General features: G+C 52.2%; 9 protein-coding genes across 9 annotated transcripts; 6 read left to right on the forward strand and 3 right to left on the reverse strand.

The window, feature by feature from the left end:
* Positions 1–540: 540 nt before the first annotated feature.
* Positions 541–1,590, forward strand: CC77DRAFT_946376 (GroES-like protein; the record flags this gene model as incomplete). Its single annotated transcript, XM_018535078.1, has 1 exon — positions 541–1,590. The coding sequence occupies one exon, from the start codon at positions 541–543 to the stop codon at positions 1,588–1,590; it is 1,050 nt and encodes a 349-aa protein (XP_018380939.1).
* Positions 1,591–4,094: 2,504 nt separating this feature from the next.
* Positions 4,095–4,301, forward strand: CC77DRAFT_1034878 (hypothetical protein; the record flags this gene model as incomplete). Its single annotated transcript, XM_018526903.1, has 1 exon — positions 4,095–4,301. The coding sequence occupies one exon, from the start codon at positions 4,095–4,097 to the stop codon at positions 4,299–4,301; it is 207 nt and encodes a 68-aa protein (XP_018380940.1).
* Positions 4,302–8,853: 4,552 nt separating this feature from the next.
* CC77DRAFT_448354 (hypothetical protein) lies at positions 8,854–9,763 on the reverse strand. The gene is made up of 3 exons (XM_018531727.1): positions 9,405–9,763; positions 9,033–9,344; positions 8,854–8,984 (listed from the first exon to the last, which is right to left on the reverse strand). Exons 1-3 carry the CDS (start codon positions 9,578–9,580, stop codon positions 8,903–8,905), a joined length of 570 nt encoding a protein of 189 aa, XP_018380941.1. The 5' UTR covers positions 9,581–9,763; the 3' UTR covers positions 8,854–8,902.
* Positions 9,764–10,632, reverse strand: CC77DRAFT_448343 (hypothetical protein). Its single transcript, XM_018531726.1, has one exon. It carries the CDS (start codon positions 10,415–10,417, stop codon positions 9,947–9,949), a length of 471 nt encoding a protein of 156 aa, XP_018380942.1. The 5' UTR covers positions 10,418–10,632; the 3' UTR covers positions 9,764–9,946.
* Positions 10,543–13,945, forward strand: CC77DRAFT_973094 (TPR-like protein). The gene is made up of 7 exons (XM_018535873.1): positions 10,543–10,665; positions 10,720–11,013; positions 11,065–11,268; positions 11,317–11,672; positions 11,722–11,878; positions 11,932–12,176; positions 12,230–13,945. Exons 2-7 carry the CDS (start codon positions 10,848–10,850, stop codon positions 13,685–13,687), a joined length of 2,586 nt encoding a protein of 861 aa, XP_018380943.1. The 5' UTR covers positions 10,543–10,665; positions 10,720–10,847; the 3' UTR covers positions 13,688–13,945.
* A 131-nt stretch (positions 13,946–14,076) lies between these two features.
* CC77DRAFT_1024887 (hypothetical protein) lies at positions 14,077–15,311 on the forward strand. Its single transcript, XM_018525959.1, has 2 exons — positions 14,077–14,606; positions 14,671–15,311. Exons 1-2 carry the CDS (start codon positions 14,129–14,131, stop codon positions 14,895–14,897), a joined length of 705 nt encoding a protein of 234 aa, XP_018380944.1. The 5' UTR covers positions 14,077–14,128; the 3' UTR covers positions 14,898–15,311.
* A 1,543-nt stretch (positions 15,312–16,854) lies between these two features.
* Positions 16,855–19,477, forward strand: CC77DRAFT_448133 (beta-glucan synthesis-associated protein SKN1). Its single transcript, XM_018531725.1, has 5 exons — positions 16,855–17,822; positions 17,873–18,155; positions 18,205–18,727; positions 18,777–19,260; positions 19,315–19,477. The coding sequence occupies exons 1-5, from the start codon at positions 17,185–17,187 to the stop codon at positions 19,370–19,372; spliced, it is 1,986 nt and encodes a 661-aa protein (XP_018380945.1). The 5' UTR covers positions 16,855–17,184; the 3' UTR covers positions 19,373–19,477.
* A 3,057-nt stretch (positions 19,478–22,534) lies between these two features.
* CC77DRAFT_917932 (hypothetical protein) lies at positions 22,535–22,842 on the reverse strand (the record flags this gene model as incomplete). Its single annotated transcript, XM_018533688.1, has 2 exons — positions 22,535–22,675; positions 22,729–22,842. Coding segments are annotated over 2 exons (255 nt in total), but the record flags the coding sequence as incomplete, so codon positions are not given.
* Positions 22,843–23,034: 192 nt separating this feature from the next.
* Positions 23,035–23,900, forward strand: CC77DRAFT_1024890 (hypothetical protein). Its single transcript, XM_018525960.1, has 2 exons — positions 23,035–23,350; positions 23,432–23,900. Exons 1-2 carry the CDS (start codon positions 23,148–23,150, stop codon positions 23,514–23,516), a joined length of 288 nt encoding a protein of 95 aa, XP_018380947.1. The 5' UTR covers positions 23,035–23,147; the 3' UTR covers positions 23,517–23,900.
* Positions 23,901–27,346: the final 3,446 nt, after the last annotated feature.

Consider the following 27,346-nt stretch of genomic DNA (forward strand, 5'->3'; position numbering starts at 1 on the left):
GCTATTTGTGCGGGCCATCGTTAGAGTACTGACAACTTCCCAATCCCGAGTTCTTTCGCTGGAGATACCGTGTCTAACACCCGACGTGAGGGGAGAAGTAAGAACACGACTTTGTACTAGGGAGAAAAGCACTAAGAAGAGAGTGTAGTTCTCCCGGCATGATTGTTCGTCCGAACCCGTTGTTCGAACGTTCGTACAACCACCTTCGGCCGAAGACTTCGAGCGCTATCGCTCACCAGTTAGCAGACTTCAGGTTTAGTGAGTGGGGATCTCGAAAGGGCGAAACCGTTGGAAGGATTTTGTTCAATGGCTCTAGGGTCAGGGTTCCTTAATGGTGTGCATACGTCGTTGGGACGCGTGCTGCGGGCAGTGCAGACCGACATGTCGGCAACTCATCTCAACTTCATACCTTTAAAACAGTAGCCACAGGACGATACTCTCCCAAAGACACCACTACGTCAGCTCATCAACACCCTTGTCTGTACTTCACTCTTACCCACGTTGCTCGCATCCGCAGAACAAACTATACCATATTACACCATGACCCTGACTGCCAACAAAGCCCTGTATGTCAATGAGGACGGAGAGATCCAGGTTCGGAACGATATCAACCACGAAGAGATTGCAGCCGGCGAGTTGGTTATCGAAGTGCAATACTCTGGTATCAATCCAGCAGATAGCAAACATGCAGAGCTTGGCATCCGTTCGACGGTCATCGGGTACGATTTCTCCGGGATTGTCTTGTCAGCACCTACTGGATCGCATTTCAGAAAGGGAAGTATTGTAGCAGGATATACGCCCTCGGGTATCGGAAGACCATTGAAGTATGGTTCACATCAAAGCCGCCTCGCGTGTCCCGACGACATGGTATTCGAAGTACCCCACAATCTCCCAGAGACCCATGCAGCAGCTCTGACAACAGTGACGATGACAGCTGCAGACGCGGTCTTCAACCTGTTCCAGTTTCCACTGCCTACCGCTCCGGCCGCCTACACCCGCCCTGTCCTGGTTTGGGGCGCCTCGTCTAGCGTTGGCTTCAGCACTGTTCAGTTTCTGCGTGCCAGTGGCTGTCAGAACATCATAGTGACTGCTTCGCCAGCCCGTCATGGGCTGCTGAAGAGCGTTGGGGCCGCGCTGTGTTTCGACTACGCCTCATCAACAGTTGTATCCGATATCGCCGCCGCGGTGGAAGCTCTGGACCAGGGACCGATCTCTCATGCTCTCGATGCTGTGGGCACTCCGTCTACAGCGCACTTAGTCGTACATAGCGTGAGGAGCTCAGCAGCAGTTCTAGCCTCTGTGACCAAGTTCGATGGTGGGTTTCGGATGCCGGTGGCGTACACGAAAGATGGCTGGCGCATCCAGCCGCCTGGTGTTCCTCATGCCATCGATCTGCCTTCCAGGCCGGAAGACCATTGGCGTGCTTGGAAAGCGTTGCAATGGGCGGTGGACAACTATGGTAGTCACTTCGGACTTCCAAATGTGGAAGTATTTCGAGGCACGACCGAGGAGGCGTTACAGGAAGTCATCAAGATTGGCGGATTTGGAAGAGGCTTCGGTAAATTAGTCATTGAACAGCCTTTGCATTAAGGCTAGTTGATATTAGAGTAGAGGTTGCGGTGATCTGTACAGGGTCCCGGCTATGATATTGCAGAGAGAGCAGACGGTCGTCGTGTATGTTAGTATATTAGCGCTCACATCTGCCTGTCTAATACAAAACACTCCTCGAACGGGCTAACTCCGCTCTGTCTAACGCTATCGTGGTTAGATCGTCTTACAAAAGCAACGTTGGTACTACAAGATACGAAGTGTCAGCATACATGTATTTAACAAACAATAGCACATGTAGGCGTACAGCAGGATCGCCACAGCAATGACTAAAGCTAAGTCTTGATCAAAGGATGCATTTCCTATGTCGAAACCCCCTTGCTGCCAAAACATCCAAACTGTCATTTTCGCTTTCTACAAGGGTGACCCCTCATATGCACGATCATGCGCATAGTATCGGGATTTTCGCCTCGATAGGCGACCCGTTGTCCTCCCTTACCGATGAGTAACGTGCGGTGTTACGTGTGGATGTGTCATGCACTAACAGTCGGCTTTTGAGCCGGCCAATCGCGTGCTGCTGGTATCATGGGAAACGCCTTGTTCTGGGTATAAAGTAGAGATCTCGATGCTGGAAGTGATTGACTAAGGCTGATGAACAAGCTAGCTTTAGTATACTGACCTCGTATGAGTGCAGGCTAAAGTCGCTGACAGAGATCTAAGTAAAATACGCTGCTCTATCGTCAGAGGACGTGGTGGAAGACATCAGTGTAACAGATGTCTGAAAGGACGAGAGAAAACGGCATAGGTTTTCTGGTGAGTGAGTACAGTCGACCCTCGCGCCTGAAGTCCTGATTCCATGTCGGTAGATGTGCTGACTCGTTCCTGGTTAGGATCGGTCGACAGAAGCAATTTCAAAAATCGGCATTCATATGCGAGCCAGTCTTGTGTGAGTTTATGGATAATTCTTTCTCCATACGTGATCGAACTGACCTTACTTGTGGAGCTCATTTATCGCGGTAATCGCGGACGTAGGTCGCCGAGCATGTATGAGTATCGGTAGGGATTCGCATTGTCCGAGGGATGTGAGCGTCGTTGGTTTGACACCTCAAATCAAGCCACTCTTTCGACTGTGGCTATAACACAACATTAGTATAGCTCTGCAGGCGACGAATCTGTAAAACTCAAGGCGTCCAGGCGGGATAATGCTATTTGTTCAATCATATATTAGACCATCCTTCTCCGTGCCGCACCTTCTCGAAGGCGCATCTGGGACCCACCACCAAGGTTCAGCCGTGAGATGGGGCGCTCCTTGACCTCGGAACACGGTTTGAACAATAGAATACCACGATAAGCGCCAGAACGTAGTGCGTGACGGCCCGCAATCCAGCGGTGTGGGTGATGAGAGAGAGAGCAGCATGGAACGTGGGGACGGCAAAAGAGAGGAAGGTCGTACGTACAACGAGTATGATTTACCGTCTTCGCTTCCTGTTGCGGCTAAGCGCGAACCACTGATTGACAGGTCGTCCCCTTATCTCCCACGCTTCAAGTAAGGATCCCACTCGCAATTACTACACATTGTATCAGCAAGAAACAAAGCATCGAGTCTAACGGTGTGTCGGTATTAACAAGCATAAGAAGACAACAACAACGAACCAATGTGTTGGGGGTAGCAAGTAAGCACACACGCACACACACCGCACGCGCGAACCAACACTCCGGGACGTAGGTCACGCCCGCGTCCTCAGCCGCACGGACACGCGCTGCAGCCCTCCTTTCTTCGACCTATGCCGTCATTGAAGTAAAGCCTTTCTCGTAAAACCGCTGTGTAAAAGAAGGGATATGTAACGCCACGCGGTAAGGGTGGGAAATGTAAGATGGGGGTGAGGGAGCGGCCTGTGCAACATGAAGCTGCGCTCTAACGTCTTTGCTTTTTCCCCTCGTCTCGATCCAAACGATATTTGAAAATGATGGTGTCCACGTTGAATTTCGATGTCAAGGGGTACGTTGGCCACTTGTTCCTCCTCTTCTTTTTCTCTTCTCCTCCCCTCTCCTCTTGTTGGCGCACTCGTCCCTAAGTTCGTCTCTTGTATCGTCTGCGCACTTTCTTCTTCTTCGCCAAGTACGTTCGTTGTTCAAAGTCGTTGCGCTAGCTCAGCCTTGAGGTTTGCATCGTCGATATCGGGTAGCAATTTCCAGGCTTGAGGCTGCTCTCTGGCCAAGCTACAAAGGCCGTAAGAGGACGCAATAAGCAACTTCAAGGCCGGATCCGACAGAAACTCGCTCGCTGGGATGTTGCCGCAAGATTGTTAAGAGGTGGTGTTGAGACTATTCACCATTGCAGTAGAAGGCTATACAAGAAGAGCTCATCGCTGGTCCAAAGAGCATCACAATACAATCCGAAACCTCACATCGACCGAGCCTAGAGATCTAGCTCAACCGACCTGAGCAAAAAGTATATTGCACCGATTCGCGTCGTCCCGCTCTTCGCACCGCTCACTCAGCGACTCTTTTACGCTCAATACGACCGCAACCTCACTGCCCTGAACATGTGCTACATCGTCTACACCATACACGTGTGCAACCATTGGATACCCCAACCACAACCCAACAACGGCCCAATACTACGCATATGCGAAGAAGCAGAAAAGCTACGACTCGGACACCCCTGCCCAGAAACACAAAGAGAGCACAAAGTCATGAACAGAAGTCAAGGCATGTGTACAGGCTGCATGTGGAAGAAAGTCAGCAAGTAGAGTAACTCGATCCCATTGCAATCGGCTCGTAACGAAACGAACGGGAGCACAAGAAGTCAGCAAGTAAGCCGCACCATGGATCGATAAACGTTGGACGACAAATAAAAGCGGAGACTTTTTGTGGAGGTTAACAAAACAAAGACAAAGAGCCGCGGTTGAAATAACGGCAGGGTTGTGGAAAGATGTGGGGATGGGATATGGGAAAAGAACAGGATTGATGGGTGGGGAAGGGCCGAATCATTCCACTTTTCTTGGCTGGTTAACTTCTGAGAGGATGAGGGCTGAGGGAGATGACGCTTCATTCTTGAGTTTGTGCGTGGGACAAGCTACCGCCGAAACAAGGCCGGAGTGAACGCCCACCTTCCCAACAGGAACCGATTGCGAGGCTGCGAGAGCAAACACACGTGCATTAAGCTCCGACGCATGCGCGATACGGCCCGGGTCTCGGTCCGATCATGTCAGGACTGCCATTTCTCTGGCAAGCTTTCTCTGTCTCCACGGCGCATGGGAGTTTCGGAATACATATATACCCTGGATGTTTGCGTTTATCTAAGTTGGATTCTAAGGGAGTGGATGGGTACAGAGTGTAATAGTATCGATATAAAGGTATCCCTATCTCATTCTATACGTGTTCATTGTGCCGTCGAGGCTTTGGTGCCACTGTCTCCAAATCTGCCTTGCATGCAAATCAAGGCTTGGAGTATCTACGTACGTATACGGCTTGGATTAGTCTTGGGTGCGGGTCAATTCCATCCGTCGCTGTGATGTGCCTTCCAAGGGAAGCCAAGACAAGCAAAGCCTTTCAAGCACTGACATTTCGTTACAAATCTCGGAACGGAATGCAGATGAATACATCTTGGTGCCAAATGCCGCGTGTTAGGGCTTACACCTGTCATGAAACGGGCGGCTTGCGGAAGTAACCGGCAGCCTGTTGCGCTCGGTACTATTTCCCCAATGTTAACCTCGGGATGTGGAGAATTGATTATTGTCCTTGCGGCTTGGTACAGTCAGCACTAGGTAACTTGGTGTTTGTACTGCGAGGTGGCTGAAAGGTAGGAAATAAGATAGGATCAATGGCAAGGTTGAAAGCAATGACCTAAACAGGACATGATACAAAGGCAGGGTGTATGATAATAGTCTTGAAGTTCTTAGTCCATACAAGTGCAATCCTATGGTGTTGCAGCTCTCGGACCGAATCCTAGGACATCCCTCTAGTGCCATAGCGAAAGCCAGATATAGTACATCTACAACTGTCAAGTAGATCTCTAGGATGATATATCATCTTGCCTACCGCATATATGAGTTGGTTTCTTCTTGAAGAACAATCTGCCAAGTACGATGTCACACCTGCTTCCAGCTTTCGCAGTGGCACTAGAGCAGCCATAGGAGGCTAGTGTAAGAGCGCCAGTGTATGGTAATACTGCATTGGAACTATTGCTTACCTGTAGCAGTTTCGTGGATAGTGTGAGGAAATACCAATCGAATCAGTAGTAATGGCTTTCATTTATCAAATGCTCATTGTGGTTAAAGAGTTACCTTAGTTCACTATTTCAGTTATAATCAGTTGTCACACAAACGCAGAAACGTGAAGGTGATCCGAGACCGTACGTTTTCTGTAGCTTGCAACGCTACAATGTCTCCATTCGAGCCTGCGCGACGCCTTCCAGTTCAGTGGAGCTAGATTGGATACCATTGCTGGCGCTTAATGTACATGTACCTATTACGGGAAACATGCTTTGCCGATACTAATACTATCCACACTGAAGCCCATGTTCTCGCAATCTCTGCTTACTAGAAACCCAGGGCTTTATCTTCCTCTCTCTCGTGCTCATTCCTAGCGCTAGTTGCGCCACCATTAGCTGTCGTGGAGTACCCATCAATATTCAGACGTTTGACAACCATCTCAAGCTTGCCATGCAGAGCAATGTTAACCCTCGCTAACGCCAGGTTCAGTACCTCGGCTTCCCGCGCAGTCGAGCAGATTCTAGTGAAGTCCAAAATAATAGTGCGGAATGACACAGAAGTGATCTTCATGTTGAGATTTTCAGGACCAACGATAGTGTTAAAGTTGAAAGTGAAGTCGAAGCCTGGTGAGCTTGTGCCGGGACTGGCTTCGACGCTAATAGTTAATATGTCGGATCTGTAATGCTTGTCGTTGTGTATGCTGTTCTAGCGTCGTATGCCGCTTTGATCATTTTGTAGGCTCTTGACTCTTTGAACTGGTCCATATGGAGCTTCTCCCATATTGTGATTGGAACCCAGTAGGGGTAAGCGAGAAGTCTATCCATTGCTTGCACATTATTTCGTATGTTCTTGCCACCTCGCAAGCGTGACAGTGTGGATCCGACGGAATGGAGAAGTACGGCGCAAGTGCAGCCGCTAAGAGCAGTGAAGAAAGGTAAGAGGCGAGAGAGAGAGACGATTGTTCATTACGCCATGATGTATTTCGATTATTGATAGTGGGATCTACCGCGCTGGCGTTTGGTGAGATGAGATGGCGCACGGTGGTATGGAGTACAGAGACGGAAGACACAATCGCAACCATGACGCGCCACCTCGTGTTGAGGTTGTATGATGGAGAAGTAGCGCAAGAACACAAGTAAGAGAAGGAAAGAACAAATATGATGTATTATAGAGTGAGAGAATCGTGCTCGGTGTAGTCGCGAAAGGCGCGTTCTTTCCTGTGTGTTCATGTAGTGACACACCAAGGTGATGAAGACGCGATACAGCTACCTTCCAGGGTCCCAAGGCTGATTTGCGCCCACCTCATCATGCGATTAAGCTTCTGGAAATCATATCTGATTTGGATATTACTGGTTGTCGTGTATAAGCGCAGACACATCCATAGCATTAGTGTTGGTCAATCCAGAATGCGGCATTCTCCGTTGTTTGTTTCCGGTTCATGCAACTTTAAACAGACATGGCTTCGAAGCTGTCCTTGCCACATTGCGAGGTTGTGATGCGCTCCGATGCGGTGAAAGACGTGTGCCTGAACCATGGTTGTTGAGCGTCGCCATATTGTACTGAGAGAGAAAAGGAATTCCTTTCGACTGATTGATAGACCCTGGCAGATGGCGCTTGACTCATGGAATTGCGACGGTGATCTACCCTCTGAATTTTGGATTGTGACTTAATAAAACGTGCGGTATATCCGTGCAACACGAAAATAGAGCCTGGAGTCAAAGGCACTCGCAGCGTGCAGCTTTGCATGTAAACAACACTTGCCTCTCCCTGCGGCATCGGTTCGGCAACAGAGCGACGATAGCCGTAGCGAAAAGCGCCGCATCAGCCACCGTGCCCTTGCTTACATCTTTGCTTTTCTTGATAAAGACGGCCTGCAGCCCGCATGATTGCTCATGCAGCCCGTTTCAACCTCGGGATTGTCATCCCGGACGGAGGGTGGATGTGGTCCCACCTTTCCCAGGGTTGCACCGAGAGGCCGCTCGGTCCCACACAACCCTGAGGCGAACATCTTCATGACAAGCTCATGGCATACACGAACCAAGGTTTCCAGCCAAACACATTGCTGAGATCCTGACGGCATGATGAGTCTCGACCGTTGGAGGCTCCTACGAAGTGAACGGCGGGATCTGGAGGCCTGACAATGATGCAAAGGTGGCACAACGCATCATGCGCCTTTCCATTCCTTTGAGCTTGCTATGGGCATGCAACGCTGTTGCTTTGACAATCGAGGGATCAAGTGGGGGCGATAAGTGGGTATCGGAAAAATGCTTGACCTTCCTCCACCAGCAGCGACTAGCAATATGTCGACAGAACAGCGATTGTGCACAACCTGTCAGCCAACGGCGGTCACCAACCACTCGTCTATGTCGCCCGGGGTCCGTCGATCAGCTGCATTAGCTACATGCAGAGTCACCCGGAAAGCATCGTAGAGGGGAAGATCGTAGCAATTCGCGGATAGAGCCATGTTCCAGCTGCTGTACACTCCGGGGAGCGAGAGCTTGCCAGTCGTATAATAGTACGTGACAGCGCGCAGCGCGCAGCATGCAGGTGAGAGGAAGCATCAAGCTTGGTGCAACACTCGGATGAATCTCACATTAGGTGAGGGGCGATAGTAGGTAGGGGGCTACCATGGATTACCGCTGGCATGGGCGAGGTGTATTGGCTAAATACGTAGCTTTGCTCGATAATGCGGGGAGGCAGTTTATTGATAGATACTTCCCTGTGTTATGGACATGTTTGCTTGCGAAGCAGTTCATCAAGGGCTAGCGATGTAGAGAAGTCAGAAGCAATTACCGGGTACCGCTCGCCAGGCAACTAGATGATGGACTCAGCAAAATCCCCGGGCCGCAGCCGCCAGCTGAGGTGCCAAGACGAGGCTCATCCTTCATCGTCCCACATAACACGTTTCGAAAAGACGATAGTAGTAGTGCGTACAGAAGTCATGTCGCTGATGGCAGAAGTGAAAGTCTATATATCCACGACCAACCATACTCGGGTTCTCGGGTCACGACGCGGGTGGACGGGCGCGAGACAGATCTGAGCCTCGACCTGACAGACCGCACTGCGACGAAACATGCTGCTGGTGCGTTTCGCGTGCGCCTCGCCGTTACCGCACAGATCCGCCGCAACCAAGCATCTTATGTATAGAGAGCATTGGAGATAGTGGCGGCAGCTGGGGAGTCGCAGCACAATAGATTTGGGTGAAGCAGATGAATGGACCTTCCGCATTGGTAAGACAGCAGTCCCTTTAAAAACAGCCTCGCTTACCGGCACGGCTGTGATGACGCGCGCAGGCCAGCCCTGGATCCACAAGCTTGGAGTTTCACGTGGGTGCGGTTCTTGAGCCCAGATGCTAAGAGAGGGGCTTTCGTTAGCGGCGGCCCGATATCCTTTTCTCGGTCACGCTGCTCCGTGGACACCAACGACGGAAACGGTATCGACAGATGTGCTACGGGTACGGTGGGCTGCAGCAAGCCAAGGAATTTGGACGCAATCATGGCTCGACTGAAGGGCGGCAGATGCCAGCGGCTTGGTCCTGCACCGAGGCGACGCAATCCCGGTTGCATGCTCATGCGCCAACTAATGATCGACTCTTGTCAGATTCAGGCTGCGGCAGGGGGTGGATTGGGTGACACGAGCCTTTTTGCCGAGGACGCGGGAGCGGAGGACAACTGCGTCACATTACGATGCATGCCGAGAGCCGCTAAGCAGACGACGGAGGCTTCTCTGTTCTCATGTGGAGGGCTGGCTGATCGCCCGCCCCCGGCCTTTGGACGGCACTGTCTGTGGGTGCGCACCAGCTGTGTCAGCACCATTGTCGTCGCTCGTGCCCCCTTTTGCAGGCCCTATATCAGCCCATTCCTGCGATTTCCGAAATGAAAACCATGCCGTTTTGCCTAGTGGGCTTCGCAGGCTGAGCGTCGTAGGGCGACGATTGGGGTCTGAGTGGCTGGCATGGCAATCTGGCGACGCCTCCCATAAAGCCCCGCTGCGCGAGGACCCAGTCTCGGGAAAACAAAATATCTACGATCGACTTTGGGTGTCGCGACGTGATGGTCGCCTTGTGTGTAGCGACACTGAAGCAAGGTTTGTGTGGATTATGGTGCATCGTGGTAGTTGAAGCTAGTTGATGCTCGAACCATCCATGGATAGCTCAACGGCGGCGACCCCATTTAACTTGTTCAGGCAGAAGCTGTGGCGTTCTGCGTTGGCAGTATAACTATGGCAGTAGAAAATCGGCGAAACAAGATTGATCTGTCCTCTAGATGCATATAGCGTAATAGCGGTAGCGTGTCAGTCCATCGGCTCCGCTGTTCGGTGAACCTGGGACGAACGGTACCAGATCCGCACGGAACAATCTGAAACATTGCACCATTTGGCACCATTGCCAACTCTGGCGGAAAAGGTGCTAAGTAATTAATAAAGATGGTTCGTCTGTTACCTAGTACCAAGTTGCTGTGGCACAGGAGAGCGCCGGTGGAAGCATGGGTCGCGGCGGATAGCCAGCGCTTTGCGATGCTAGGCACGTAATTTACGGCAAGATGCCCACAGAAGTGGGTCTTTCTTAGCGTGGACGCTAAGAAGTGTATCCCTGCAACATCTGGTCCCCTTACCCACGTCTGATGGAAGGGACGTTGGAGCGCCCCTTCCATCTGTTGGTCTGCGGCTTCCTCATCTGTTTTCTCTTCCACGAGGCTGCATCTCACATCAGTCTTTCCTTCTCAACCCACCCCGTGGCAAAGACCACAACATTGTTGCTCTCATACGACACTGTAGAACCAAGTCGGGGTCCACACCATCCGTGTTCCTCTGCGCGCTGTTGTCGTTCTCCGCGCCAACCTCTCCACGCCTCGACTCGCACCCGTCAGTACGCTTGCAAGACGCGCTCCCACGCCCGACTGTACGTATCCATCCTCCACCACAACCATCAAACTCCATCTCCTGACTCATTTAGATAGACAACACGGCGACCCATCAAGTTGCTCTGGTCTTGTCTTCCCCACCACCAAACCATTCCATCACTGTCGCGGCTTCCGTAGCGCACCAGTCGCATTGTAGCCTGATCAGTCGCAAGCAGCCTTCATGGCACAACACCAGCAACCTTCGCCCACCACGGGCATGCCCCCGCATCATCTTGGGCAGCATCCGGCGCACGCGCAGGTAAATGGACACCCGCCGCACGTCAACCAGCCCAAGACACAATCGCAGTACTTGGGACAATTGACCGAGGCTGTCTGGACTCAGATGGGTAAGTTGGTATCCATTGCATGCAGCGTGGGCTCAAACTAACACCCAGCAGGTTCTCTCTCTGAGCAAATGCAAGACTACGACGGCGCCATGCAATGCTACGAACAGGCCTTGAAATTCAACCAGTGGTCTGTGCCAGCTATGCAAGGTATCGCGTGTATTTTGCGCACCAAAGATGCCTTCCCAGCAGCTGTCGAATACCTGCGCACTATTCTCAAGGTTGACCAGGCCAATGGTGACGTTTGGGGTAGCCTCGGTAAGGACTTTGCGCGCATCACTCGCATCACGTCGCTAACATGACCAGGCCACTGCTATCTGATGATGGACGACTTGCAGCAAGCATACTCTGCCTACCAGCAAGCTCTATACCATCTGTCTGACCCAAAGGAGCCTAAGCTTTGGTATGGCATCGGAATACTCTACGATCGCTATGGCTCCCTGGAGCACGCCGAGGAGGCCTTCTCACAGGTCATGCGCATGGAACCCACATTCGAAAAGGCAAACGAGATTTACTTCCGCCTTGGCATAATCTACAAGCAGCAGCAGAAGTTCAACCAAAGTCTGGACTGCTTCAAGTACATTGTCACCAACCCTCCTCGCCCACTGACCGAGGAGGACATCTGGTTCCAGATTGGACATGTGTACGAACAGCAGAAAGAGGTTTGTGCCACCCACTCTTGTAAGCTTTCACCACTGACATGATTTCTAGTTCGAAGCGGCCAAGGGCGCCTATCGCCGGGTCCTCGAGCGTGATGCCAACCACGCCAAGGTCCTACAGCAGCTGGGATGGCTACACCACCAGCAGAGCACAAATTACGCCAGCCAGGAGCAGGCCATTGAGTACCTGGAGAAGTCTGTTGCTTCCGGTAAGTACTGTATCCCCATGTGGTTATGCGCGTGTATCTAATCATCGCTCTAGACCAAACGGATGCGCAAAGTTGGTACCTGCTTGGACGTTGCTACATGTCACAGCAGAAGTACCCCAAAGCTTACGAGGCCTATCAGCAAGCGGTGTACCGTGATGGCAGGAACCCAACCTTCTGGTGCAGCATTGGTGTACTGTACTACCAGATCAACCAGTACCGCGACGCGCTGGACGCATACTCCCGTGCAATCCGCCTCAACCCTAACATTTCGGAAGTTTGGTACGATCTCGGCACACTTGTAAGTAGCTCCTTGTCCCTGAAGGTTGAAGTTCTTCACTAACAATGGCGCAGTACGAGTCTTGCAACAACCAGACTGCGGATGCACTTGACGCTTACCAGCGTGCGGCCGATCTCGATCCGTCAAATGTACACATCAAGGCTCGCCTACAGCTTTTGCAAAACGGACAGACATCTGCAGGCGCCCCGAACCAGGGCAACGCTCCCATTCCACAAGACGTGCACCCTCAAGCCTACCAGCCTGCTTCTGTCCATGGCCCTACCGCTCCTCAATGGGGCGCTCCTCAGCCTCAACAACCTCCGCAAGGTCCTGCTCCCCCAGCCTTAGCGCCTGGATGGGATCGTCCCCTCGCTCAGATTCGCGATCCCGGCCTTCCGCCGCAGCAGCTGAACCCCTATGAGCAGCGCGAGGGCATCCGGCCACCTACTCAGCATGCTCCTCAAAGGCCTGTAAGCCCAAGACAGGAAGCACCTAGGTCATACGCAGAGCCTTCTCGCCCTCCTACAAACGGTCCTGGTCCTCAAGGCCCAGCTGGCCCCCCGCCGCCAGGTCCACCAGGGCCAATGCGCCGTGGCATGTCTCCGTCGCCGAAGACGCACCATGCTGCCCCTAGCCCTTACCATCCTCAGCCTCCGCAACTTACGCCTCAGGCTGTTCATGCACAACCTCAGCCACCACTGCACCAACAGCAGCCACCCCAGCCTAACCGTATTTCCAATCCAAACTACGGCCCTCACGCTGGTAGTGTTCCTCCACCACCTCCTCCACCACCTACCGGTCTCGGTGGCCCACCAACTCAAGCCCCTAGCCAGAGTGCCGTGCCTCCCTATGGTGTCCGCCCTACAAGTCCCCCACCGGAAGTGCGTCCTATCGTCGAGAACCGAGCGGGATCTCCACGGAACGGCTACCAAGGGCCATATCAACACCATGCTGATCCCTCTGCCACCGGTGGTATTGCTAGCGGAGCTCCTCCGCCAGCTTCTGCCCAAACTGCTGCTGAGCAAGCAGCCCGTGAACGTGACGACAGGCCGCCGACCGCCCCACCAGTCAAACGACACCGCGAATGGGAGGCTGAATCTGATCACATGAGCGCAAAGCCTCCTTCGAACGAAGAAAAGCGTCAGAAGATGGAAGAGCCTCACAGCCGTCGTCCAACTCCCCCACACCGCATGTCATCTCCTCAAGTGCCACGTCAGAGCCCCCGAGAGGGGCCTGATCCTCGTGGCTTCAACGATGGGTACCATCCATCTGAGGCGGCTCACCACCCGCCTTCGCTTCCACCCATGGCAGCTGCGCGACCGTTGTCTCGCATGTCGGAAACACCAAAACAGGAGCGACCGGAACATCACGAGCCGGCTGCTCGACACATGGACGTCGATGAGAACTACGATGATGAGGGTGATGACGTGAAGCCTAGCGCGCCAAAGTCTGAGCGCAGCAGCCCTCGCAACGCGCCTACGAACGGCGTTCCTGCTCACGCAGCCACTCCAGCTGAGCAAAAGTCTGGTTAGGAAACCAGAGAATGTGACTTTAGGCGTTGTATGTAAGGCCGCTTTGTTCAACAATACTTTTCTTGTCTTTAAACATTAGTTACCTGGAATTTGGGGAGTTGAGGATGTCTAGTTGGAGGGCAAAATATCGGAGAGACGTGGTAACGTCCTTCCGCATGGCGATGATACCCTGCGCACCTTACATTGGTTTCGCCCTTTTGCGGGTTGTTGTGTGTATTGCTTAATCAACTACGAGAATGAAAATGCCTTTCTTGCTTGAATTTGCGTTTTACTTGCTGCGCATGCGATTCGAATCGTTACGACTGTTGGTCTATAGGGCTTGTGATGTCGTTGTTCATAGAGAGTTAGGCCCTGGTGTGTACATGGTGGGGTCGCGCAACTGCTCGTGGAAATGCCCGCAGTTAGCCGTTGCGTCATCGCACCGCGTGGAATCGCGAAACCATGGACAGGCTGCTTCGACGTCCCCCTCGATATCCAGTACACACAAAGAACTACGCGGACAAGACAAATATTCCTACAGTATTACACACCATCCAGCGGCTCATCCACCGTAGAACCTTCTCATCGTTCTGCGCCTGTGTCCAAAACAGCCAACCCACGCGTCGTACCCTCTACTCCAGCGCCTTCGTCCCACGTCCCTTCCCCTCCACACGTGTTAGTTCCAACTCGCTTGATCGGCGATCCACCCTTCACAACATGTCTTCCGACGCAGACTACGCCGCTTTTCTCGACAAAGCAAATCAAGACACCGGCTCGGCGGAGACCAAGGACGCGTCGCAGAAGAAGAGCTATGGTACCAAGAGCGTAAACACTGCCGTGCCGAAGATACTAGAACAGGTAGAAGAGTACTACGTTAGCGATTCAGATGAACCGTTTGAGCCTGTTGCGCTAGAATTCAAGGGTGACAACGTATCAGCTGGTAGGAATCCTTTCTCCGCCTGCACGGCCTTGCGAGCAGCACGACACAGCTAACAATGACCCAGAGGACCTGAAGTCACTCATCGGAAACTCCAACGTGGAACAGGTTCAGAACACCGGCTTGGAAAGCCAATACAAAAAGGTCATGGAGGCGGTGAAGGAAGCCGGGAACGGCACCGTAAAGGTCTTCAGGGTGGAGCTCGAGGGCACGAGGGCAGAGTACTACGTTGTGGCAGTCGATGACAAGAACGGCAGGATCGTGGGCCTCAAAGCTCTTGCTGTGGAGTCGTAAGCTTGCATTGCACACAGGAAAATGAGATGAACTATGATGCGCAAGACGGATTGTACACATGCCGATCTACATTGAACGAGTTGAGGTCATGCGCGTGGGTGACCATGGCGCGAATAACGCCGTTTGAAACATGAGGGATGCTGGGATATGGTGGATAGTCGACGAGGGACTGCTGACAGATGGTGGAGCGTGCAGGCTATGATGCGACGTCAGAAATTCAGTTCTGGTTCAAGCTTTTCGGTCATCGTAGATCTGCGTGTTCAACGTTCCGGGTATTGATTCGATCAGCCCTCTCGGTTTGGCACAATACTCGCGGACGTTGGATAACAACCACAATTTGAGTCATGTGTATGGTACAAGACTGTTGATCTGTGTAGCTGCATCTCTACAATGTACGATGGTCAATGCTTTGGGCTTCAGTGCGATGCGACTTCTTTTCTCCAAACCTCCTCCTTGAATTACTGGACATGTTTGGATAAGAAAACATGCATGACGGCATGATGCCTGTGCTCGAAGCACGAGGCATTGGTGAATCCACGCAACAAGCGCGAGTCGCGCAGCGCAATTCCAACCGTCAGTAGCAAGAACCTTCAGCAAGATAGCGAGTACACTTGGTTGATCTATTAAACTCAGCTCGTTGGCCGCCAGCCTCGTATCCGTCAAGATGTCAGCCTTGCAATGCCGTGTCGACAGACATGTTGATTGGCTGCTGAAGCTCACTAGTCCGCCCAATCCGGCTATGCCTCGGCCGGACGATGCAAGGTTCCAGAACAGCGCTGTGTTGCTGCGCCTCCGAGCTTCATTTCGGGTGTACCCTAGGTAGCGCTTGGCGCCGGACAAGGAGATGGATCCGTCTCAACCACATTGAACGGCTGGCAAATGTCAAGAAGCCGGGCAACGGCAGTAGTCTAGGTTGGCACGAGATAAAGTGAGGGGGTAGGATGCATAGCCGACGACGATTGATGGTAGCGACTGCGAGGGATGGGCAAACAGAGCATAGGCCAATCGACGTCTCGGGGATCCGAGAAGAAGGATTTGGGAAGGATCAAAAAGGACGGGGTTAGATCGCCACGCTATGTTCGGCAACGATACGATGGGCGAGATGGTCTACACGAAATAAGATGGTGAAGGTACTTCTCAACGGCCGTTGAGCACGAGCGCACGTACATGTATCAAGTGCGGTACCGTCAGGCGCTTGCGAGGTTGGGGATTGCGGGTTATTATATGTGGTCCGACGCGTAATGGTAGCTGCGATGATCTTAGGCTATCGATTGCGCGTGCAAAGCGGTATGATTTCTTGGAATGCCATGTTGAGGAGAGGGGATATGCAGAGCTAGAGGTCGGGTGCAGGAGGTTTCCCTAGAAACAATCGCATGTACCGTGGCGGGGTGCAGTGGCAGCGGGTCTTGACATGTTGGGTGAAGTTGTCGATAGGGAGCGGGTGACAGCAAACAGACAGACGACAGCACGAGATTTGGACAGTTGAAGGACGCATGACAGGTAATTTGAGTACTTTTTGACAGGCTCCACCATAGGAGAGCTTGAGCAAAAGTGTTGAAACGTCGTGGTAAATTTAGCAAGGCTCCCGCTGGTGTGCGTAAGCGGGCCTTTCTCTCGTCGCCGCATGCAAGCGCCGTGCCAGAGACGATTGGCCGCTCCTTAGTAGTGCTTCGAGATCTTCGCCCTCCCTGAACCGTGTGGGCCCGACTCGGTCAGGAACAAAGCCCCAAGCTCGCCCACCATCCACACAACTTGCCACCCTATGAACACTGCGCCATTCCTGCTGCTTGTTGTTCCCTCACATCACCACGCGGCTTCGCTCTTTGTTGCATTATTATCCCACCCTCGCTGCCCATCGCATTCCAATATCTGCGTCCTTGCCAGTCGAGTCGAGTCGAGTCGTGCGTCATCACTCATTCGCGCCTGCTGCCGTTGAAGACCGCCTGCCCTGCCAAGTCCCTTATCCCGGGCGCCCCCCGTTTGGGCCAGGAGCCATCGATTCACCTCCCCTTGAACCTCGACCTCCCCAACTTTTCTCACGTTCTGCACGCCGCCCTCTTTCCTGCTCCCCGACAATCAGCAGTGATAGCGATAGGGTTTAGGGTACTTCGCATTCGTGGTTTTCCTACTAGCTTCATCCCTTGCCTGCAGGTTACCACAACACTCGTTTTCACCTGCATAACGACCTTGACGAACACGCCTCCTGTTGCCCGGCCATCTAAAGTCGCAGCACATCGCAACATATCGCAACACATCGCCAACCCTACCGCATACGCTCCCTCGCACCATGATGCCGCAATCGCCTAGGGGAAGTGGGCCTCCCCATCTCCGCCTCAACTCGGGCTCTCACGAGCCTACCACCGACGATAACTCGCCGCCGCCTGCCGTGCGACCGAGCACCGCACGAACCAATTCAGCCCGCTCCTTGACCCAGCCAACTCGTCCCGGTACTGCACCAAGCCAAAGTCCTGGCATCCGATCGCCCCATATCTACAGCGATGCAGCCATTGCAGAGTCGGCCGAGATGCTGCTGCCGCCTCAGAAGATGCGCACGCGCTCCTACCGCGACGAATCGCCCATGCAGTCGCCCTCTGGCTACTCTTCGCGGCGGACAAGTTGGAGTTCAGACATGACAGGAGGACCATTTGCTTCGCCCTTTGACGACTCCCGAGCCCCGTCGCGCGCCGGCAGCGAAGAAGACTTGAACACCCAGACCGTGTCTGAGAAGTTCAACATTCACCCGTCAGCCGGTCTGTTGCTATTCCCGGAAGATGTGGAGAAGGACGACTACCTGCACAATCCCGACCCCAACGAGAAGGACAAGAGAGACTGCGACATCTTTACAAGGAGAGGTATAGTCAATCTTGGTGGCTTGGCCATTCTCGCGCTTGGTCTGCTCATGCTGTTCATCGGTTATCCAATTCTGTACGTCTTTGCGTGCCTCCATTGTTTGCTATCGCACTAACAAATACCAGCACCTTCGTCGAGGACATCACGAAGCCCGAAAGAGGCCCTTGCACTGATAATCCTCTTTGTATAGAAGGCAAGCAAACCGAGCCGCTACTGACCAACATCCGGAGAGGTCTCATCGATCCGGACACCCCCGACGAGGTCAAGACGCGAACATCTTACAATGGCGAGAAGCAAGTTCTCGTCTTTTCAGACGAATTCAACACCCCCGGTCGCACCTTTTATGATGGTGACGACCCATTTTTCCAAGCTGTTGACATCTGGTACGGTGCTACTATGGATTTGGAGGTAAGTTTTGATGCGCCCGCTCTGAGTGGCCAGAGCTGACATTTCGCAGTGGTACGATCCCGACCAAGCCTTCACTCAAGATGGTTATCTCGCCTTGAAGTTTACCAAGGAGCCTAGCCACGGCCTCGATTACCGTTCTGGTATGATCCAGTCGTGGAACAAGCTCTGTTACAAGGGTGGCCATTTGGAGGCTTCCATCTCACTACCCGGTCGTGGTAATGTTTCTGGTTTCTGGCCTGGTTTCTGGACCATGGGCAACCTGGCTCGTCCCGGTTACTTGGCCTCTACCGAAGGCCTCTGGCCATACAGCTACCACGATGAGTGCGATGTTGGTATTACACCCAACCAGAGTTCTTACGACGGTCTCAGCTACTTGCCTGGTATGAAATTGCCCGCTTGCACCTGCAAGGGCGAAGATCACCCCAGTCCTGGAAAATCACGAAGCGCTCCCGAGATCGATGCCCTTGAAGGTTCAGTCCATTTCCTTGGTCCTGGAGAGAGCAACGCTATCGGTGTCGTATCTCAGTCTTTCCAAGCCGCTCCATTCGACACCTGGTACATGCCTGATTATGGTGAGCTCTCAGTCTCCTGTTTCTCTCAGCCAAGCTAACATTCAGCCAGAACAAATGGAACTCTACGATACCTCGATCACCACAATGAACGCTTACAAGGGTGGACCTTTCCAACAGGCTATTTCTGGCTTGACCAACCTGAACAATGACTGGTACAACGGCAAGCAGTACCAGACTTATTCGTTCGAATATAAGACTGGTGACGAGGGTTTCATTACGTGGTATGTTGGAGAGGACAAGACCTGGACCATGAACGCACTAGCGACACGTGCCAACGGCAACATCGGTACTCGAACCATTCCTGAAGAGCCCATGTCCATCATCGCCAATTTCGGCATGTCAAACAGTTTCGCCGCCATCAACATCGAGGATATTGAGGCCAATGACCTTCCCGCTATCATGCGGATAGACTACATCCGCATCTACCAGCCCGAGGATGCCCAAATGATGACTTGCGACCCTGAGGGTTACGAGACCACAGAGTACATCAGGACTCACCCTGAGCCTTACGCGAACCCCAACCTCACTGACTGGTACGTTTTCATCACATCAAACACGCTGGCATAGAGCATACTAACTGAAATCAGGAAATCTACCAAGTACGACTGGCCAAAGAACTCCTTCATGGACGACTGCAAGGAGTGAACGTACAGATTTCTGCACAGAAACTGCTGGCTTTCAGTTATCTGTTATACTCTCTTAGCGAGACCCATTTATGTCGAGTCGACTACCTTAATGTGGCACATGGCAGACGACAAATACCCCCTGACCCTCAAGACTGGATTCTCTGATTGATCGCACAAAAGCACGTAATTATAGACTGTTCGCATCTCTTTCGACCTTTTCGCAAGGCATATGCATGGAGCCTGGGGCGTTATATTTTGGATCTTACGTCTTCGCCTTCGCCACAACGAGACACGCCCGCTTGTCGCTCGCTTCGACCACGTCCTACGTTCAGCGATACCCGATACCCCTTCGGTGGTAGTGGCGTCGGCAAGAAACCTCTTTACCCTTCTCACACATAAACGGCGCGTCCTCTGTATATCAACGGCATTTGTTTACCCTTTTACGCATCGCCTGTACAAAGCATCCTCGTCAAGGTGTTCAAGATCTCAAGACCGTGTCTTTTTTTCTTTCTGAATTGGAGTTGCTGGGCGGCTTTTCAATCCTATTCTTCCTGTTTTGTAATGCATTGTTCTATACTGTTGGATACTTTAGGAGCAATAAGGACTGGGGACGATATCTGATGAATGAGGAATACCTTTTTTTTTCTGTCGATTGATATATCTGGGCGTTAATGTATAGCAGTGCGGTGCATAGGACAAGATTGTAGATGCTGGTGCGCAGACGAAGTGGGTGAAGAGAGTGAGGGGAGGAGATATACACACCCCTGATGTTGCGGTTGTTGGATGTAACGAGTGCAATTCAAGCAGATTCAACAAGCTAGTGTCCTTGTGTTTGCGTATATGCCTGTGTGAAATGAGCTAGCAGTAAATGATGTATCGTCAATTGCTCTTCTGTGGCTGGTGGTAAATGTCACGTATTGCATCGTTGGTGGAAAGATTTCCACTCCCTAGTAAAGCCCTGCATTCTGGACGCTATACTCGAACAGCACAAAGTAGTACAAGCCCATCTCCGGCTCCATGACACAGGGTCAATCAACGGAGCCTAGACGGTAACATATACCCATCCTTGAAGCAAACGGTATACCACATTCACTTCTTTTCAAATAAGTGTGAACTCAGATCCCGTACTCTATAGTGTTTTCTCACAGTTCATTGCGGCAGTGGGAATCATGGTAATTGGCTACCTTGGTTGCCCAACCCATTGCGGGAATCCTCTGCTCCTTCTAGGCACACCACTACTGCGTTCATATTGCGCCGGTTGTACATTGTTCCTTCTACTGTCTTGACGTGAGATGAATCTGTACCATTCACCAAGAGTGACTAGCAATACGCGGAGATACAGGTCATCATGCTCAGATTTCTGTTTCGCTCACAAGGTCGAGGGCAGCAGTCGTTGAATATATGTCCTCTTTACCTGAAGCTCGCGTGTGGCCTTATTTCCAGATAGGCGATGCAGATTGCGCGTGGCAGGGTTGAGTTCGGTTAGATGTATATCTTGCCAACTGTTTCTTTCTCGCTTTCTCTCTTTTTCTAATGTTTTCTCTCGTCTTTTACTCCGAGTTGCTGGAGCAAGTTGTTGTCTGCTGAAAGCGTGAAAAAATCAACTCCCGCCGTGTTCTTAATCACCGGCCATTCGTCACCTCCCTCCTCCCCTCTTTACAAGGCTAGGCGCCCATTCTAAAGCAGTACCATAGGGGCGATTTGGTGTCGACAAGGTGCATGACGAAGTGGCAGGAGTAGTTGGATTTTCATCGTATCTGTAACATCGAACTTCCCAATAACCATGAGAAGAAGTCTAGCTAGAAGAATTCTAAAGGACTCCAAACCCCTATTCTAAGGGGCTCGGCCTACGAGGGCATAACTTGGTGACATGCGGTTTAGTATGCGGTCGAGGAGAAGATACGGCTCCTCAACCTCGAGATGTGTTTAGGTCACGTACTTGATTGATACGTCCTAGAAAGAAATCAAGGTGTGTGTGTGTGTGTGTGTGTGTGTGTGTGTGTGTGTGCGTGTGTGGAGGGAGTGGATTCCTATACAGTGTGTAGAATGGTTGAGGAAAATCCTATGATTTGAAAAACAAATGACTGTATACCGCACGTTTTCTTTGTCTGACTTGTGATGCTTGGTTTCTCAACACCTGTAATAACTGCTGTACATCCCAATAGTGACTGACCAGTATTATGGACGAAAAGATCTATTACAAGATTTGTATGTAGTAGAGTACCATGCATGTAACCGTTTCGTACCATGCAACAAGTTGATGTTCATTCGAGAACGAGGCCAATCGTGGTTTCTCGCGGGGACATCGATGTGATCGATAGCATTAGAATACAACGCATCATGGAGGTCGATCGATGATGATGATGGGGATGATCGCATTGCAGAGAAACGTTCATGCACCAGTGACGGACATGAGTGACGTTCAGACTCCCCAGTAGCGACTATTCCCGTGCAAGAGGTCCATCGTCACCGTACAGATCAAGTAAAAAGCCACGTACACCTTTCTCCAGATCGACGTTGTCTTGGATGTATTGCTCACCATCTCGGTGACAAGCGACCAGCGAGAAACGCCCTACGATCACAACCTCCTCGCGCGACCTTAGACCAGACCCTTGACGGGTGTGTACAGTACCGCAAGGCAACTTTTTCTGCAACTACAGGGTCATTCAATCGAAGACGGGAGACGGGATGGAACCGGGGCCCGGAAGCGTTGTGGAGGAAGTGGAGGGTTCCACACAGATCGACATTGACCATGACTCCCACGGAAGAGATGGCATAGCCTTTGTTTAATATACCTTACTCGGAGCAGAGCGACGACTTCTTTTTTATAAAGCGGTTACAGCGAGATTGGGAATAGGTGGCGCTCTTGTGCAGAGTCGTATGCGGTGATCGAGATGGGTGTTAGGACATCGGCTCTTCGGTTCGAGTTGCGCAGAGGATTTTAGGTTGATGTTGAGTCATGCAGCAGAGGGCGAGGTGACATGATTTGCCGAGAGACATACTGCGTAGTATGCCAGTGTTCGATGGTGTGATCCTCTTTGCGGTACCTCCTGATTCTCCAGTCATTGTTTTGGTGCGGTTGGGCGATCAACGCTCTTGCTAGCATACCCTTATATTTCCATCTCTTATCTCTCAATTCTCTCCTTTCTTGTCTGCCATGTCATTTCTCGTTCTTCAGCGCCTCCTCTTTCGCCCTCCTCCGCGCAGCAATCTGACCCATCTTCCTTTCCATCTCGTTCTTCTTGACCACTAATTCGGCGCGCGCGACTTCGAGCTGTGCGATTCGTTCTTCCGGTGTGGCTTGGAGGATTTGTCGTTTTTGCTACAGGCATGAATTTCAGTATGTGAAGATAGGATAGTGATTGCTAAACATACCTGCTTGACTTCTTGCTGTCCTTTCAATCCCGCACCATAGATAGTCCCAGTGATTGTAATAGCGGCGACAGCACCCGTCATGATCCATCGACGGACAGTCTGAAGGGTCGCCATATCTCGCAAGAGTCCAGAAAAGGGTAGTTTCGGTACGGCGAAGTGTCAATGGCGGGATGCCGTCATGCTGCGATGACGGTGATGGTGGCCCAGGAAAAGTTGGCGAGTTTTGGTGGAGATTCCGAACGCAACCCGCCAAGGCCGTTTCGCCGCGGGAGTCCCACCAAGAAAGTCAGTCCGGCGCGCTTCCCCCACATGCACTCGAGCACAACAACACGACACAAATAAACAGCACCCTCTGGAACGGGTGACGTCTTCCAAGCTCGAACCAAGGCCCTCGTCAAGGGAACGATCGCATCACCCCTATGTCGGGTATACCGCGCTCCCACACCCCGGCGGGCGGTTCGCGCCTCAGCACTGTTCCGTCGCAGAAACCACGCCAGCTCTCACACCTACAAGCGCAACTCGCGCAGTTGACGGCGAATATGTCGGATCTGGAGAGCCTGATGCGTATGACGGCTGGCCAGGCGCAGGACATGCGTGGGTTAGGTGGCTATGCTGGTGCCATGTGAGTTGCGACACCGTGTCTATCAACGAGAGATGGATTGAAATGGTAGACAGGAACCTCAGTACTGACACAACTCCCTAGGTTCATGGCAGCGAGCAAAGTCTTGGGTGAAGAGACGGTCAAGGGTGGAGGCAGTGATAAGGAAGGGAGAGAGGGAGATAAGTGAGGCTGCAGAGCGATTATGCAGTATATCCCACCAACACCTCGAGAGCGATACCACGATACGACCCTGCAAACAACGCGCCGCGGAGATGCATCGAAACTATCTGCACGAAACGATAATGGCGGAAGAGATAGGAAGGGAACATGTCCGCGAGGAAGATACAGCATCCTTGTCGGCAAGCAATCGAATGGGACAGGTAATGGGAACAAATCTCGCGTCTGATGCACCCATGATACTCAGAGATAGGCCTCACTACAAGACATGTACATTGGCCATAAACACGCGACGCGTCGTGGTGCACGGTTGTGCGCCGGTGTAGATATCCAGCAATGTACTCAGATACGGCAATTCGATATAAGACTTGCCAGCCTCCCGTCACTTCTCCATCATAATGCGGGGGCCCTTGCGGATCAACGTGCCTGACAATCGTTCAAAGCAACCACTCTAATCACCCAGACGGCTCAGTTGGCCGACGGCGAGGCATCTCATATCAAAAAAAAAAACGCACAGATATCTCCGGTGTCCCCATCACGACCCCAACATCCCCAGACCAAGGGGACCATACGATTGAAGCGACATTCCAGAAAGCGCTCCCATTCGCCGCGCCTCCCCGTCTATCCGTTATCCGCAGCCTGAGCGAATGATCTGCCCTCCGCAAAAAGGTATATGCTTGTTCCTGTGCGGTGCCTGCATCAGATAAGCGTCCTTACCGAGAGATAGTACTATCTCTCCTTCGTCCACGATAGGAAGGCCAGCCATACACTTGCCTACCCAAAGAGATCACGTTGCTACGCTTCCCCGTATGCCATTGGCTTGGTTGGCTTACTCGGTGTGTTTCGACCTATGTAAAGTTTGTGAGGCTCAAAGGGGGGTGTGTGCGTGATGACCACTAAGAGTGGCGCTATCAATCGCGCAATGATAACGAGGGATGGTCTCACCGCGGCGTACCGCTGCTCCTATCTATGCGTTTTGTCTGAGCGTGTGCTTAAGTAGGGGTCGTGGTCCTCCTTTGTTGTGAGGTTGGAAACAGTTTACGTTGGTTCTCTGTGCCTGGATTCTCGGTCGACTCCATCCCGCTCCGCTCATCTTCCCTCTCACACTTGGAACGCCAAGGCTGGATGCCTCGAATAAGACCTTGCCTACCTGGGATGGATGGATAGATGGTGGATGGCTGTGATGACGATGGGAGGCTGATGAGGGATTAGCGGGAGCCTGGGATTGCCCTCGATTGTTCAGTCATTCGACCTCGTTACGGTCTCCGACCTCAAGCATGAGGCTATTCACACATTCACGCCGTTCGCCGAGCCACGCAACACTTCGCTATCCATGTACGCCGAGCACTTCACAACGGCCTAAGACCGGCGAGTACCGCCGTCAGACGTCATTCCATCCATTTGACATCGGCTCCGAAAAGGCCCTGATCGCTACAATACCTTGGAGTGACATTGCAGTCGCTGTGCTGTGCTGACCAAGGCTGACCTAACATGGAACCAGCGCCAGCCGGTACGTACTATACACAGAAACGGAACCTGCGCACGCGAGCCCTCCGCGTCAGCGACAAGTAAATCACGGAAGCAAGCACACGAGCAGGACCCTTTCCCGTCCGTTATCTCCCACGTCTTACCCAGATCGCCCCGTTTCCTCGATGGCCAACCGTTGTGTGCCCAACTGTGGATCGTCGCAGTCGCTCTTTCCCAAGAGCGGTCTCGAGGTCCACCGTCCAGGAAATTTCCCCCGAATTTTATCGAATATATCACGTCTAAATGAATCACGTACACGGACCCCCACGGGCATCCCGCGTTTTCGTATCAAGTAGGGACATGCTACCACAACCTTGCCCTACCAGCAGCCAATGTTTCAACTCGACCAAAAAAGATGTGCATCCGTCCTGGTCGCTTTTGACGACGGGGGGAGGGGGGGCTGTGTTGTTGCATTGCTAGCGGGTCGGGCGGTTGGGTAGTTCCGCGTTTGTTGTGGATTTGGTATTTGAGGATACCTACTGCATGCAATCGGATATTGCGTGCTTTCGCAACGGACATTTCCGCGGTTCCATGGAGACAGACGAAACACTAGAGACGGGCGGAACGCATAGCGACATCGGACCATCGTCGCTTCGTCGCGAGCTGAAAAATCAGGATAAAGCCAAAGACCGCAGAAAGCAGAATAGCATGGTAAAATTGCAAGTGTGTTGAACGACATCTGCGTCTGTAGCGTGGCCCAAGTCGGCAATGCGGCGACAAGCGAGGTTAGAGCGGATTGAGTCGGGTTTAGCAAAGCGTCTAGGCTCCACATCCTTGCTGTATTGCGCTGCATGCAAGTCAGATGCAAGTGGCTTTTGGGGCTTGCATGAGACAGGGAATCACAGCTTAGGCCGCTTAACTCTCTGGGGCAACGAGCGTGGGGTCGTGCTGCTGCTCAATATCTGGTGAACCTTGTCTATGCATGGTGGTTCTGTCATTGATGAGTAAATACCTAGTGGCATCTTGATCCTTTGCAGCAGATGCATAATCACTGGATTAATTGTAAACGTATGTTCGTACCTTCTTGCCCTTCGGCTTTTGACATGTGAAACTCCACCGATTTGGTCAACAGGGATCTAGCCGATCGTTTCCAGGTTAGCGGACGCGCAACACCAAACATTGGTGTTTGCGGCTGGTACTAGATGAATCTCAGCCCGAAGTAATGCCATGATGCCACGGTCGCGAGTGGGTAGATCAACATCTCCCTGGACCCTTTACTTTGGTGGGTAGCCCGGTGGGTACAAGCAGTTCGACCTGAAAAGCAATATGCTGCATGAAGTGAGTCCACCAATTACCAGTACCATGCAAGGTGATATTAGGGACGACAGTTCGCGGCTAAACCTGACGTTCGTTTGGGAAATTGAAGGGACCGAGAGCGAGAGAGATGGAGACAGCAACGGCGCGTCCGATCCACACGTACCGCATAAGTCGTCTCGAGATCGTTGAGACCTGTCGTTGCTAGTGAAGCGTGCAACGTAGTCAGTTGTCAGTCGAATAGCGTGTATTCAAGACTCCGTCTAGAAGATGAACCCGTCGAGTCTTCCCTGCTCTCGGTGTGGCCCTAGAGATGGTTCGAGATCTTGAGCAGCACAATGTGCATATGTTCTAGAAGAAGAGGTAAGGCCGAAGACAGCGGCCTACAAGCTGCATGTTGTTCTCGACTTTACAGTTTGGTCGTCTCCACCGTCCGCGTCACCGTTGGATCTTGCAGTGTCCTGGTATCTACCAGGCGTACGGATACAACTGCGGAACCGCAGAACGATGCTATTGTTCAGGCCCCCCAGGCATTAACTTGAGTGAAGTTGTGAACAAGTGGACTGTGGTAGCATTAAAGGATGCGCTGTCGGAAGGAGCGCCCGCTACCAACGGCGTCAGCCGCATTGTTGCTGTTGTTGAGCGCGCCATAACTTGGGATTTATCTTTTGGTACCGGCAGGCGTTGTCGGATGCCACTAGAAGCGCAGTTCGCTCTCCACCACGTGCTTTGGCGCTATGGGCGGTGGATCCGTTGTCGCACAAGCCCATCGATAGCTGTGGACCTGGTAAACAAAGACCCTGAAATTGTGAGGCTATCGGGAAATCTAGGAAAGGAAGTGCCGAGCGCGATAGAGCTCGGCACCATTCGGATGACATACTCCACAGTCGGGTAAACGATGGAGATGTTGTAGGAAGTGTAGACGCGGTGAAAGCCCTTTTTTTTCTTCGGCGGTGGTCACAAGACACGGTACTACTGCTCCTGTATAAGCTACATGCAGTCGGCTGACAAGCTTCTCGTTGACGGGCGGCGAGGCACACTTTCCCTGTGTTGTAAATT

This window comes from Alternaria alternata (assembly GCF_001642055.1).
Source record: "Alternaria alternata strain SRC1lrK2f unplaced genomic scaffold CC77scaffold_25, whole genome shotgun sequence".
NCBI classification, from domain to species: domain Eukaryota; kingdom Fungi; phylum Ascomycota; class Dothideomycetes; order Pleosporales; family Pleosporaceae; genus Alternaria; species Alternaria alternata.

Excerpts from the sequence above, each read along its gene's own strand:
- CC77DRAFT_448133 (XM_018531725.1), top strand. The coding sequence starts at position 17,185 with ATGATGCCGCAATCGCCTAGGGGAAGTGGGCCTCCCCATCTCCGCCTC. Across the intron at positions 18,156-18,204 it reads GTGCTACTATGGATTTGGAG|TGGTACGATCCCGACCAAGC; the intron begins GTAAGTTTTGAT and ends GACATTTCGCAG. Across the intron at positions 19,261-19,314 it reads AACCCCAACCTCACTGACTG|GAAATCTACCAAGTACGACT; the intron begins GTACGTTTTCAT and ends AACTGAAATCAG.
- CC77DRAFT_448354 (XM_018531727.1), bottom strand. The coding sequence starts at position 9,580 with ATGGTGCTGACACAGCTGGTGCGCACCCACAGACAGTGCCGTCCAAAG. Across the intron at positions 9,345-9,404 it reads CCCGCGTCCTCGGCAAAAAG|TTGGCGCATGAGCATGCAAC; the intron begins GCTCGTGTCACC and ends GTCGATCATTAG. Across the intron at positions 8,985-9,032 it reads GCGTCATCACAGCCGTGCCG|GTCCATTCATCTGCTTCACC; the intron begins GTAAGCGAGGCT and ends CCAATGCGGAAG.
- CC77DRAFT_1024887 (XM_018525959.1), top strand. The coding sequence starts at position 14,129 with ATGGACAGGCTGCTTCGACGTCCCCCTCGATATCCAGTACACACAAAG. Across the intron at positions 14,607-14,670 it reads GGGTGACAACGTATCAGCTG|AGGACCTGAAGTCACTCATC; the intron begins GTAGGAATCCTT and ends ACAATGACCCAG.
- CC77DRAFT_1024890 (XM_018525960.1), top strand. The coding sequence starts at position 23,148 with ATGTCGGGTATACCGCGCTCCCACACCCCGGCGGGCGGTTCGCGCCTC. Across the intron at positions 23,351-23,431 it reads GGTGGCTATGCTGGTGCCAT|GTTCATGGCAGCGAGCAAAG; the intron begins GTGAGTTGCGAC and ends ACAACTCCCTAG.
- CC77DRAFT_448343 (XM_018531726.1), bottom strand. The coding sequence starts at position 10,417 with ATGGAAGGGGCGCTCCAACGTCCCTTCCATCAGACGTGGGTAAGGGGA.
- CC77DRAFT_973094 (XM_018535873.1), top strand. The coding sequence starts at position 10,848 with ATGGCACAACACCAGCAACCTTCGCCCACCACGGGCATGCCCCCGCAT. Across the intron at positions 11,269-11,316 it reads TGACGTTTGGGGTAGCCTCG|GCCACTGCTATCTGATGATG; the intron begins GTAAGGACTTTG and ends TAACATGACCAG. Across the intron at positions 11,879-11,931 it reads GGAGAAGTCTGTTGCTTCCG|ACCAAACGGATGCGCAAAGT; the intron begins GTAAGTACTGTA and ends TCATCGCTCTAG.